Here is a 12,827-nt window from a genome sequence, read left to right as displayed (position 1 = left end):
AGATACACTGGCACCTTCATTAATATCACACTCAACAGACTCTGTTTCATCTTCTCATTGCACTGATGGGTGGACAGTTTTCAGGTGCCAGTGCAGGTTATTTGTGGAGCCGGCTCTATCTGATATCCTTTTCTTGCAGACTCTACACTCTGCCTTTGTATTGTCAATAAAATTTAAATGGTTCCAGATTTTGCTTCTTTTCTTCGTGTCACCCATTTTCTTTACTATACCTTTCTAATGTGACAATGTTATCTCTTGTTGTTGCGCCTGGCTCTCTTTCTCTTAACTCCCGCTCTGTTCCTGTGCTACCCTGAGTGTAACTACCACCCCACCCCCCCTCTGCTCAGCAAACACAAGGTTCGTGTAGCAAAAAAAAAGTGAGAGGGTGAGAGAAAGAAAGAAAAACACTCCCCTCCTTCCCTCAAAGAGCCGGCCTCTAAGAGCCGTTTCGTTCGCGACCATCACAACACTAGTACAGAGATTATGCGTTTGCAACCAGTGTTGGGAAGGTTACTTTTCAAATAAAACAGGTCCGCAGCTCCGAAACATATAAAGGGACCTCTGGCTAATATGTCGGGTTCTGTGTTGGGCTTGCAGCCGAAAACTAGACAGAGAGAGGCGTTGAAAGGCTGCTCCAACGGAACTTATTGTTTCAGAGAAAAACACAAACACAATATACAGTCGAGTCTGAATAGCTTACTTACAACTGGACTACACTGCCCATGAGGCTACATTCTTTGGGGATATGCCTGTAACACTCTGCCTATTGTCTTCATATTAAATAATTTTTTGAACAATAACAATAATTAAAAAAAATATTCCTCACGTCATTATGCGGGCCGCAAGTAGAGGTGACATGGGCTGCGAGATTAAGACCCAGGCATTAGAGCCTCTTAATGCGTGTTTTGTTTGGGTTTCCACCAGCGTGGAATTACCAGAAATAGAGAGGGCATAGCCTAACATATGAAACAGGAAAAGACTGCTGTGTAATCCTTTTATTTCAGCAAAGTAACTGTATTCTGAATACCACCTTTTTAAACGGTAACTGTAACGGAATAGAGTTACTCATATTTTGTATTTTAAATACGTAGCTCCAGTACGTGTCTTCTGTTACTCCCTAACACTGTTTGCAACTCATAGTCTGTGTTCCCATTTAGCCCTTTGACAGACTGGTGACCTGCCCAGGATGTACCCTGCCTTATAGCTGGGGTAGACTTCAATCCCCCATGACCCTGAACTAGAAAAATGGCCACAAAAATGAACAGATGTTCCAAATAATTGGTCAGAGGTTAAAAGTCCTGTAGTTACCACTTATGTTACCAGTTATCACTGTGGCCACTGTTGTTTCAAAGGGAGGAACAATAATTTATTCACCTCTTAGTTTGATTGTACACCTTAGGCTCTATGTAAAGGCTGCCAAAAAAAAAACATAAGTCCCCATAGGTCGCTTCTGTTTCTCACTCTTCAGAGCACTGTTCATCCTCTTTGTGCTCACGCAAAGATACACATCTGCACCTGAGTGAAACCTGTAAAGGGTAAATACACTGCAGAACCTGTTTATACACTCACTATTTTTTCTTTGTGGGGGGGGGTTGATTGGGAGACTTGAAGGAATGGTACAGACCAATGACAATAGTATTAATGGAGGATTAATCTGGTTACTGATTTCAAGAAAATTTCATTTTGCTTTCTGGATTGTTGTTCCACGCTAACACAAACTGGTAAGTTAGTTTTTATTTATGAAAGACTCCTAAATCTTTCATGCAACTATTAGCAATATCTTTTGTTTAATCCGTCTCCTAGGGTTGCCAACCGTCCCTTAAAATACGGAATCGTCCCGTATTTCGAAACAAAAGTACACGTCCCGTATTGAGCTAATAAGGGACGCACTTTGTCCCGTAATACAGTGAGAATCAAAAGTAGTCTATAACTTTTAATGGAATTAACGCTTTGTTTGAAAACATAATTCCCAGCCCCTCTCCTGCTTTGTGACCAATGAGCTGACAGCACACTTATGACAATTGGAGTATGACAATTCAGATTACCGCTCATCTCATTGGTCGAGGAAAGGTCGCTTACGGAGAAAATACCGGAAGACAACAGATGACCACAACAAGAAGCATGGCCAACAGGGAAACAAACGCCGACACTGCGGTGCAAGTCTCGGACGACAGTACACCTAAAGCTGGGCAAACACTGTGCGATTTTTTCAGTCACGTTATTCAGCTCCTGCTCAAACTGCACGATTGACTCGCAGGGGTTAGAAGTTGGTAGGTCACGATGCAGGGTCTCACACTATACCGCCCGATGCTCTGATGCGACCTGAGTGCTCACACTGTGCCTCCATAACACGAAGGTTATAACAGAAAATCTGTCGCGCTCTCTCTCTCCGTCTTACACTCACACAGACACACACACCACCACCATCAACTTTGCTAAATTGCTAATGAAAAACATGATCAGGCAGCTGTGATTGAGCAGCAGTGTAAATCCAACTGTTTTCACGGTTGTTGTGGTCGTGATAATTTTGTGATGCCACATCGAAAAGGCTCGGATGAGCTTTCCAAAGTTCTACAAGTTGTGCCTCCATCGCTTGTGTCCAGATCACACGCTGCACAGCCGTGCTGCTCCGTCTTTTTCACGGCGTTTACGTGTTTGCGCTGTGTGAGCGGCTGTGATGAGACCCTCACGAGCGATTGATGATCGGGAGCTGGTCGTGAGGTGTTAATCACTTCTCGTTACCCCACGTATACTACACGATGCACGATGAAGGCCAAAATCGGTCAAAAATCGGCTCAAAATGGGCCTAAAACCGCACAGTGTGAGCCCAGCATTAGAGCAGCAATGTTTGTTCCCCTCAGAGAAAGGGAAGAATGGGAAAAGGAAAACACCTGGCTGGAAAAAGTTAATATGGGCATGTGAAGTGTGATAATATAATTTATTTTGTGTAATAAACAACTGCAAGGATAGATGATTACAACAAATAGATGACTAATACATAAAAGTAATACATAGATGAATAATGATGATGAGTTAAGATGCGTAATCATGGGAACAAGCGGGTTTACAAACAGGAGCAGCTGATTAGCATTAGAAAAGCTGAAATAATATTTCAACTGAAGCCGATTGTACTAAATGCACTAAATGTGCACTGTTACAAGAATGTTTTTCTTTCTATTGTTTTCTATTATTTTAAGTTAAGCAGGACAGAGTTCTTTTAAAGAAAGATTTACTTATATTCTCAAAAGTTAAGCATGACAGGCTTCTGTTTAAGAAGGAGACCTGTTTTATTGTGTTAATGTTGTCATTTTGAGCTAAAAATAAATGGCTAAATGATCATTTGTTTCACATGTGTTCATATCACAAAGAATACACATCTACTTAAATCAAATTCAAGTCAAAGGGTTAAAAAAATAATTTCACACACAAAAAAAAAACTAGAAAATTCACCACACTGGGAAGGGTGAAGACAACTGGGTCGCCCGGCCCTGGCCACGAGGTGTCCCTTATTTATTTTTCAGGGAGTTGGCAACCCTACCGTCTCCTGACGTTTCGATGTGACACTACTTAACTGTTCGCAAATATTGTCGCATTTTATGTATTTATATGTAGACCAGAATGCCAATTTAAATTTTATGTATTTTGGATATTTGGAAAAAGTCTGATTTTGAAAATAAGATAGCTAATGTTATGCTAATAGCATTAGCAAGATGCTAGTTGTACTTATTTCCTACTCTGAAAAATACTAATTAATGCAGAACACAAGAGACAGCCTATGGGTCTAGAATCTGCTTTATACCCTACCTTGAATGTACAATATTGTTTTCTTGGAGCGGGCTTTGTTTTTATATTTTTAAAGTTGAGGTATAGTTTAACCCAGATCAACTGATCACTCAGGGTTGATATGCTGGTTCTTCATTGCATTACAAACAATGTTATTGACAGTCAAGCAGTATTTTAGCTTCTAAGAAAAGGCAAACTGTAATATTAAATATTAAACTTGGATCTAAATATTTTAATAAATTAAGAAGAGTAGTATTTTGAAGTGTCTGCGTGTGTTCCTATTCATTGTTGCATTGATTTTTCACCCCCTCAGTCTGGCTTGTGTGCTCTGTTTCTAACTCAATTTCTAGCTGCCCCAGTTCAGGTTTTGTTTTGACCTATGCCAAAAATAAAGCTGTGGGTTTTTAGCTTAAGTTTCACTTTCACGAGTCTGCATTTGGGGCCTACTTTCCTGCTTGCTGCACACAGATCCTGACAGTTTTGTGCTCAGCCATTAAATACTTGCATTATTATTTATGTTAAATGAACAATAATGGAAATGTGTTCAGAACTGTTTCAGAGCGCATGCATTGATTTCTCCAGAATCCTTTTTGTTGCTAATGCAGTGCTTCACAAGTCGATGATTGCCATTCAATATGATTTTAAGGTTTTTCGAGTTCTCTGGATTCATTAAATCTTTAAGCTCCTGAAAATCTTTGCTTTAAAAAAAAATTAAACGTTTATTATTAAACTGTGGAACTATTTAGTCTTTCCAATGTGAAATCATGATCATTTTTATTTAGTCTAAGCCTCTCTGGCATGCTCATGTTAAACTAAACAATGTTTTATCAGTGTTCGCAGCTTGTAGACAAGTAAATGAAATATGTTTTCCATCCTTATTTCTTAATTAGCTACTGTAGTGTTTATTGAAACAATGTGCAAGCAGCAGCATTATAGTGCAACAGTAGAGACACACGGTATGAGTCAAAGGTAGCCTAGGTCTAGTGCTTTCCCTGGACATTTTAAATAGAAGTATAACATAATGCTTAATGCTTTAGTTTTGCAAATAGATTCAACTGGTCACTTGTCAGGAGGTGCATGATAACGTCACATAATAAAACTGAGGGTTGTTGAAGTAGCTCACTTTTTATCATTATTGGAGACTCCCTTGTGGCTGTTACTTTCAGACAAGCCCTGACGACTAGGCTTGTCTCGTCGTGCACACTTACTAGGGAGCACAAAGGCATGGTGTTGTTATAGCAACATGGCACTTGCATGTTACATAACATTTATATTGGTATTTTCATGGACAGTATGATATTGCATGACCCTAATAACTGGTGCAATGAACATGGTACATTTAGATGACTGGTACACTGGTTATGGCGGTTTAGGGTAAATTAAAGAACCCCTCCTGCACTTTACAGTGCTCTGGCTTTATGTGTTATATTATAACCACATACTTGCAGCAGAGAGAGAATCACTCACTTCCCAAAACATGTTTTTTTTGTTTTTTTTTAACTGTCACCATGCATGCTCACAGTATACATAGTTTCTTATACTGCATTTTTGTAATTTAAATAAATTGTTTTTAGTACAGATCTGTTTCACTGTTAAAAATTTGTACTGATACTTCACATTATGACATTTTTAAGCATATTGGCCAATACCAGTCAGCAACTCTCCTGTCAGCTTAGGGGAGAGTTGTTGTAAAATCACATATTTGTCTAACCTTATTTATGGTCTGTTTAAGGGTTGGTCACCTTACCCATTCAGGCTCTAGAATGATATTTTCAAAACAAGGACTCCCTAACAGAGTGACAAAATATTTATGTTGCTATATTTTGCTAAACCTGTAATTTATCTAATATAACATAAAGCTGCTTCTGTAAACTTATAATAATTATTAGCAGATGTTTTTAGTATAATCTGGCCAAGTTGATATCAGGATATATCTCATTTCCTCTCAGCAGAAAGACTATGAGGGTTCTTTTTTTAAACTGTTTTTCTAAACCACATAATGCAACATGCCTACAGTTTGGTTTCTTTTTCTTTTTTGTTAGGCCAGAAAAATATTAAAGTGCAACCAGACATTCGTTAAAACATGCATATTGAAAACCATGCAAAACCTTAGTGTGTGGTCAAACATCAAGAAAAAAACAAGCCTCATTGAAAGTTAAGAAAAAAAACTTCCTCAAATGTTTCACCGGAAGGAGATGTGGTGATAATAGTCTTTTTGCACATAATGCAGCTGCACCATTAACCTGCACACACCAACCAGACTGGACGCACAATGAAGGAGGAAGACACTATTTATACCGTGGTGGAAGTGCTCATTGCTGTTATTTGCTGTCTGGGTAACATGCTGGTAATTTTGGCCCTTTGGATCAGTAGAAACATTCAGCAGACAACCTTCTGCCTTATTGTCTCGCTGGCTGTGGCTGATTTTCTAGTAGGTTGCGTGGCAATACCATTGGCTGTAGTGGTGGATGAACGAGTGAAGACTTCATTCAAGACCTGTCTCTTCATCAGCTGTGTGGTCATCCTGCTGACTTTTGTTTCAGTTCTGTGCCTTGCAGCTATTGCTGTAGACCGTTTCCTTCGGGTGTGTATCCCTATCAGGTAGGATGGCCTGCATAACCAGATCTTTAATTTATAAGCATTCACCATACTAATAACTTTATGAAAACTTTATGTAATTAAAAATAATTACAATTAGTTTGAAACTAATAGGAATTTTTTTTACTTATAGGTACAAAAGGACTGTAACACACAGACTCTCTTGTTGTGTGGTAGCAGCATGTTGGCTTGCTGCAATTCCTCTCAGCTTTACTCCTATGTTTGGATGGCACGAGAATGAAACTTTAAATTATACAACTTGCAAGTTTACAGATGTCATCCCAATGTCATACCTGGTTTATTTCAACTTTTTTCTCTGCACATTGACGCCTCTGTTGGTAATGACTGCTTTATACATCTATGTGTTTTGCACAATCAGAAGAAGCCTTCGAGACAAACCAGGGAGCCATGCCCGAAATTCTTACAATTACTTAAGGAAAGAGAAACAGCTGGCGGGATCTCTGTTTCTGGTACTGGCCTTGTTTGCCCTGTGCTGGCTCCCTCTCCACATAATGAACTGTATTCAGCACTTTGGAAATAGTGAGGTACCAAAACAAGCTTTTAATGTTGGGATTGTGCTCTCTCATGCTAACTCAGCTGTCAACCCAGTTGTCTATGCATTCAAAATACAAAAAATCAAAAGAGCATATCTAAAGATCTGGAAAGAGTGCATTTCATGTGGAACAGAAAAGCAGGAATCACAGATAAGCCAGACAACAGACAAGTCCAGCAGTAACAATGATAGTCTGGCCCAAAATGAATGAAGGCTGACGTCCTTGTTTGATTCTATTTTATTAGGGATCAAATTTGATTGGCTTTTGAAATGTATGTATTAAAACCAGTGAGTTGATGATTACCTTGGTGTGTGTCAGGCCTAGAACCAAATATTATATTATTTAGATACTCATATGTTTGCTAGGTATTCAGTTTTAAATTTTCATCCATCCATCTATTCTCTTATCCAATTCAGGGTCACAAGATCCCAGCTGTTATAGGGAAAGGGGTGGCAGTACCCCCTGGACAGGTTGCCAGTCTGTCACTGGGCACACTAAATATTAGTTTCTTTTAAATGTGGAAATTTAATCCATCTCAGCTTACATCCTTGGAGTCCATGTCATTTAAACTAGTAATGATGCCGCTTTAGTTCACTTCATTAAGGCCAACTAGGGGACTAAACATTTTTTTTTAATATAGCAGTTTCACTATCTAGCCAAAGCTTTAAATATTTGCTGTAGCTTACTGCTGAGTTGTTTTAGAGATAGCCCTAGTGTGTACAGATGTAAAGCACATGTTTCTGTCTATATTGTGTAAACTGGTGCAGAAAAAAAGACCAACTTCCTCTTGTTTTTAAAGTTAAGTTTTTAGATAAAGTTTCATATCACTCTTTCTCTGTTTCTGTTCAAGTTCTAGTTCGTCATATGTTGATATGAAGACTCTCCATTAATATCAACAGACAGTGTATTCTGTTCGAAAATTATATTCACTGTTCTTTGAAGTGGTAGTTAAAGTAAAATAAAATGGAATTGTGTAGGGGTAACTGATGCCTGAGTTCTGACTTTTATTAAACTAAAAAATCATTGACTTCAGAATTGAAGAATGACATTTCTTTGCCTTCAGAAACTCCTGGGTTGCGTTTGCAGTATGCAGCAGCGCTGTCCAATCAGTTTTGCAGCAATTTGCTGTGCAGAGTATAGCTTTTTTAGAGTGTGCAATTCATCATGTTATGTCTGTCAGCACTCACATTTTCAGTACCTTCAGTACCTACATCTCCAGACCTTGATAATGACACTGCTTGGCAGTAAAATATTCAATTCATTAAAATGAAATGAAAATGGAGGAACATTTATAAAATTCTTAAGCCACTGATGCGTCATTTTATATATATATATATATATATATATATATATATATATATATATATATATATATATATATATATATATATATATATATATATATATATATATATATATATATAGCAGCTGGATAGCGTAGTGGTTAGACTACACGCCTTTGGAACAGAGGATCGCAAGTTCGATTCCTGCCTGGGGCGTCTGTATCCAGTAAGGGTCCTAAGGCTAGACCCCCTATGCTAAGCAAGCCTACCGCAGACATGAGCAAGACAGATAAATATGAAGGCATGCCGGCTCGGACGTCGCCCGGATCAACAAGGTCCGCGTCAGGTGTTGAGGAACCAGGGCACCCTGATGAAAAGTGGGCTACTGGAACAAGAAGGCATCGGTGGGCAAGGGACGAAAACAGGGCGTTGTTGGAATGCTACTACGCAAGTAACCCCGGCGGAAGGGGCTACATGAATAGGATGAGGGACCTATGGATTCTTCGATACCCAACATCCACAATGACGGCGAAACAACTAGTAGCTCAGTGTTCCAACATTCGAAAGAAGGGACTGCTCTCACAGCTAGAGATTGACGAGGTACAACACAAATGCTACGGCAAGGAGGAGTCAGGACGCCAGGTCAGGGGGGAGATATCATCACCCCCACCCGAGATTGGGTATATAGCCCCAAGTGTGATAGGAGAAGGATCGTTGAGTGCGAGAGGAACTGACCTGAAAAATAGGATCATGGCCAAGCTTGAAACCTGGATCCCCCGTAGCCGGTTACCAAGATTACGTGAAGTACCCTCAGAAGGTCTGCTAGATGATGTTAATGCAGCACTACGGGCAATACCTACAACCACGATTACCGACACTAACAAGCTGATCTACAATACGGCAGCAGTGATCAGTGAGATGCTTGGCTACAAGTTGAACAGCCACAAGGGGCAGTACCCTCCATGGAGAAGGAGGCTAGAGGGCAAGATCAAAGTAGCACGGAGAGAGGTTAGCCAACTAACGGAGTTGCAGAAAGGTGCGACGAATAAGGTGCCTAAGAAATACAGCAAGCTGTCCATACCTGAGGCCTTGGAAACTGCCAAGCAAAGACTCACAGCCTTGGCCAGCCGCTTGAGGAGGTACACCAGAGAGATAGAAGGCAGGAGAATAAACCAGCTGTTCTCCACAGAACCAGCAAAGGTGTACTCTCAGTGGCAAGGGAACAATAAGAGAACAGCACCACCAAGGCTGGAGACGGAGCAATACTGGAAGAGCATATGGGAGAAGGATGCAACCCATAACGGCAATGCTCAGTGGCTAGAGGATCAGAGGGCAGACCACAGCGACCTCCCTGAACAGGGTCCAGTAACCATCACAGTGGCAGATATCCAAGAAAGGGTCTCCAGTATGAAGAGTTGGACAGCACCAGGGCCCGACATGGTTCACGCCTACTGGCTGAAGAAGCTGACTGCACTCCACGAGCGTCTGGCAGCACAAATGAACCAGCTGCTAGTTAACGAGAGACACCCGGAATGGCTAACTGAAGGCCGGACGGTCCTGATCCCCAAGGACCCCAAGAAGGGACCGGTCCCCTCCAACTACCGACCAATAACCTGCCTCAGTACTACATGGAAGCTCCTGTCAGGCATCATATCGGCTAAGATGAACAGGCACATGGGTCAATACATGAGCGGGACACAGAAAGGAATTGGCAAGAATACCAGAGGCGCAAAACACCAGCTACTGGTAGACAGAACAATCAGCCGAGACTGCAAGACCAGACTGACCAACCTGTGCACTGCCTGGATTGATTACAAGAAGGCCTATGACTCAATGCCCCACAGCTGGATACTGGAATGCCTAGAATTGTACAAGATCAATGGGACCCTAAGAGCCTTCATCAGGAACTCAATGGGGATGTGGCGTACAACACTAGAGGCCAACTCCAAGCCCATAGCACAAGTCACCATCAAGTGCGGGATCTACCAAGGAGATGCTCTGTCCCCACTGCTGTTCTGCATAGGCCTGAACCCCCTCAGTGAGATCATTAACAAGACTGGCTACGGATACCGACTACGGAACGGAGCAGTTGTCAGCCACCTCCTGTACATGGATGACATCAAGCTGTATGCCAAGAGTGAACGAGACATCGATTCACTGATCCACACTACCAGGCTATACAGCAATGACATTGGAATGTCGTTCGGACTGGAGAAGTGTAGTCGGATGGTAACAAAGAGAGGGAAGGTAGTCAGAACTGAGGGGATTGAACTACCAGAAGGCAACATTGCAGACATAGAGGACAGTTACAAGTACTTGGGGATCCCGCAGGCGAATGGGAACCATGAAGAGGCCGCTAGAAAAGCTGCAACCACCAAGTACCTGCAGAGGGTCAGGCAAGTCCTGAGGAGTCAGCTGAATGGTAAGAACAAGATCCGGGCCATCAACACGTACGCCCTGCCCGTGATCAGGTACCCTGCTGGGGTAATAGGCTGGCCAAAGGAGGAGATAGAAGCCACTGACATAAAGACAAGAAAGCTCCTTACCATGCATGGAGGGTTTCACCCCAAGTCCAGCACCCTGAGGCTGTACGCTAAGCGGAAGGAAGGGGGCCGGGGACTGGTGAGTGTCAGCACCACAGTCCAGGATGAGACAACGAACATCCAAGAATACATTGGGAAGATGGCCCCAACTGACCGAGTGCTCAGTGAATACCTCAGGCAGCAGAAACCCAAGAAAGAGGAGGGAGACGAGGAACCATCATGGAAGGACAGAGCCCTGCACGGTATGTACCACCGGCAGATAGAGGAGGTGGCTGATATCCAGAAATCCTACCAGTGGCTGGACAAAGCTGGACTGAAAGACAGCACAGAGGCACTAATCATGGCAGCACAAGAACAAGCTCTGAGCACAAGATCCATAGAGGCTGGGGTCTATCACACCAGGCAAGACCCCAGGTGCAGGCTGTGTAAAGATGCCCCAGAGACAATCCAGCACATAACAGCAGGGTGCAAGATGCTAGGAGGCAAGGCATACATGGAACGCCATAACCAAGTGGCCGGCATAGTGTACAGGAACATCTGTGCGGAGTATAACCTGGAAGTCCCGAGGTCAAAATGGGAGATGCCCCCAAGGGTGGTGGAGAATGACCGAGCTAAGATCCTGTGGGACTTCCAGATACAGACGGACAAAATGGTGGTGGCTAACCAACCGGACATAGTGGTGGTAGACAAACAGAAGAAGACGGCCGTAGTGATCGATGTAGCGGTTCCGAATGACAGCAATATCAGGAAGAAGGAACACGAGAAGCTGGAGAAATACCAAGGGCTCAGAGAAGAGCTCGAGAGGATGTGGAGGGTGAAGGTAACGGTGGTCCCCGTGGTAATCGGAGCACTAGGTGCGGTGACTCCCAAGCTAGGCGAGTGGCTCCAGCAGATCCCGGGAACAACATCGGAGATCTCTGTCCAGAAGAGCGCAGTCCTGGGAACAGCTAAGATACTGCGCAGGACCCTCAAGCTCCCAGGCCTCTGGTAGAGGACCCGAGCTTGAGGGATAAACCGCCCGCAGGGGCGTGCTGGGTGGTGTGTGTATATATATATATATATATATATATATATATATATATATATATATATTTCAACCATCAGGACTTAATAAAGAAATGATTATGCTAGGTTTAAGGAAAAAATTCAATGTACAACCTTTTAATTTTATTATAAATTTTATTATAGTAACTGATTTTGGATAATGTTTTCAGATATGTTTATTTAGAAATGTTTCCTTTAGGCGGGCATTTACATTGACATCTACATGTTTCTATAAAAAATGCAAGCCAGTAAAGACAGGGATTAAAAAAAAGAGGGGTATATACATACATAACTCAGACTACCTTCCCCTTAGCCCTCAGATGCAGACCCCGGATACTGATTTTGGATAATAAATGTAATGAAAACAACTTCAGACAATCAGTACGATTATTTTATATGTATCACTGTGTAAATTACTGTACATTAAAACTCATCAGACTCAACTGGCAGTATCAATATTCTTGGCAGTATTCTTCTCTTTGAGTCTATAGTACAGATCTATTCTATACAAACTTTCCTTATATCTTTGCAAACATATTTTAAAGAACCTGAAAAAAATTATAGCTTAGAAGGCAAACATGGGAAACAGAGCTTCGAGTTCTTCTTTTTTATGTATAGGTCTTGTATCTTTTGTTACTTTGTGGTTAGTTGCGATATTATCAAGAATTCCTTTTTCAGTTTACCCGTCTGCTAACCTGATGTTGCATAGTTCTTCCACTAAGTTGCAAAATGCAAAATTTTGTTCATGTAAAACTTTTACTGTGATCTTTCTGACAGTATTAATATCAACGTAATACAAATTCCCTAATGTGACACTGGATATTAAATACTTGTGGATTTACATATTCTGTCAAAGAAATTGTTTTACAAATCTGAAGTCATACTGGAAATTAGATGGCTAACATTTGCTCATTGAAATGCGTTCTTTAAGCTATACATTTTGTCATTGAATTATATTGCAGCTCATTTAAAATCAACTTGTCAAGTGAAAATATGCCTGTTTTTTATTCTGTAAATCTGTT

At 41.4% G+C, this 12,827-nt stretch overlaps 1 protein-coding gene across 1 annotated transcript; it reads left to right on the top strand.

The window, feature by feature from the left end:
* Positions 1-5,961: 5,961 nt before the first annotated feature.
* On the top strand, positions 5,962-7,286 carry LOC146670439 (adenosine receptor A1-like). The gene is made up of 2 exons (XM_085408027.1): positions 5,962-6,384; positions 6,515-7,286. The coding sequence occupies exons 1-2, from the start codon at positions 6,056-6,058 to the stop codon at positions 7,143-7,145; spliced, it is 960 nt and encodes a 319-aa protein (XP_085264153.1). The 5' UTR covers positions 5,962-6,055; the 3' UTR covers positions 7,146-7,286.
* The last annotated feature ends 5,541 nt before the right edge of the window (positions 7,287-12,827 follow it).

The sequence above is a fragment of the Rhamphochromis longiceps genome, linkage group LG5 (assembly GCF_057381845.1).
Source record: "Rhamphochromis longiceps isolate RC_006_pf linkage group LG5, R_longiceps_female_GT1.1, whole genome shotgun sequence".
Lineage (NCBI taxonomy): Eukaryota > Metazoa > Chordata > Actinopteri > Cichliformes > Cichlidae > Rhamphochromis > Rhamphochromis longiceps.
Note: the sequence above shows the minus strand (reverse complement) of the source record. Positions and strands in the feature narration are given on the sequence as shown.

Excerpts from the sequence above, each read along its gene's own strand:
- LOC146670439 (XM_085408027.1), top strand. The coding sequence starts at position 6,056 with ATGAAGGAGGAAGACACTATTTATACCGTGGTGGAAGTGCTCATTGCT. Across the intron at positions 6,385-6,514 it reads CGGGTGTGTATCCCTATCAG|GTACAAAAGGACTGTAACAC; the intron begins GTAGGATGGCCT and ends TTTTACTTATAG.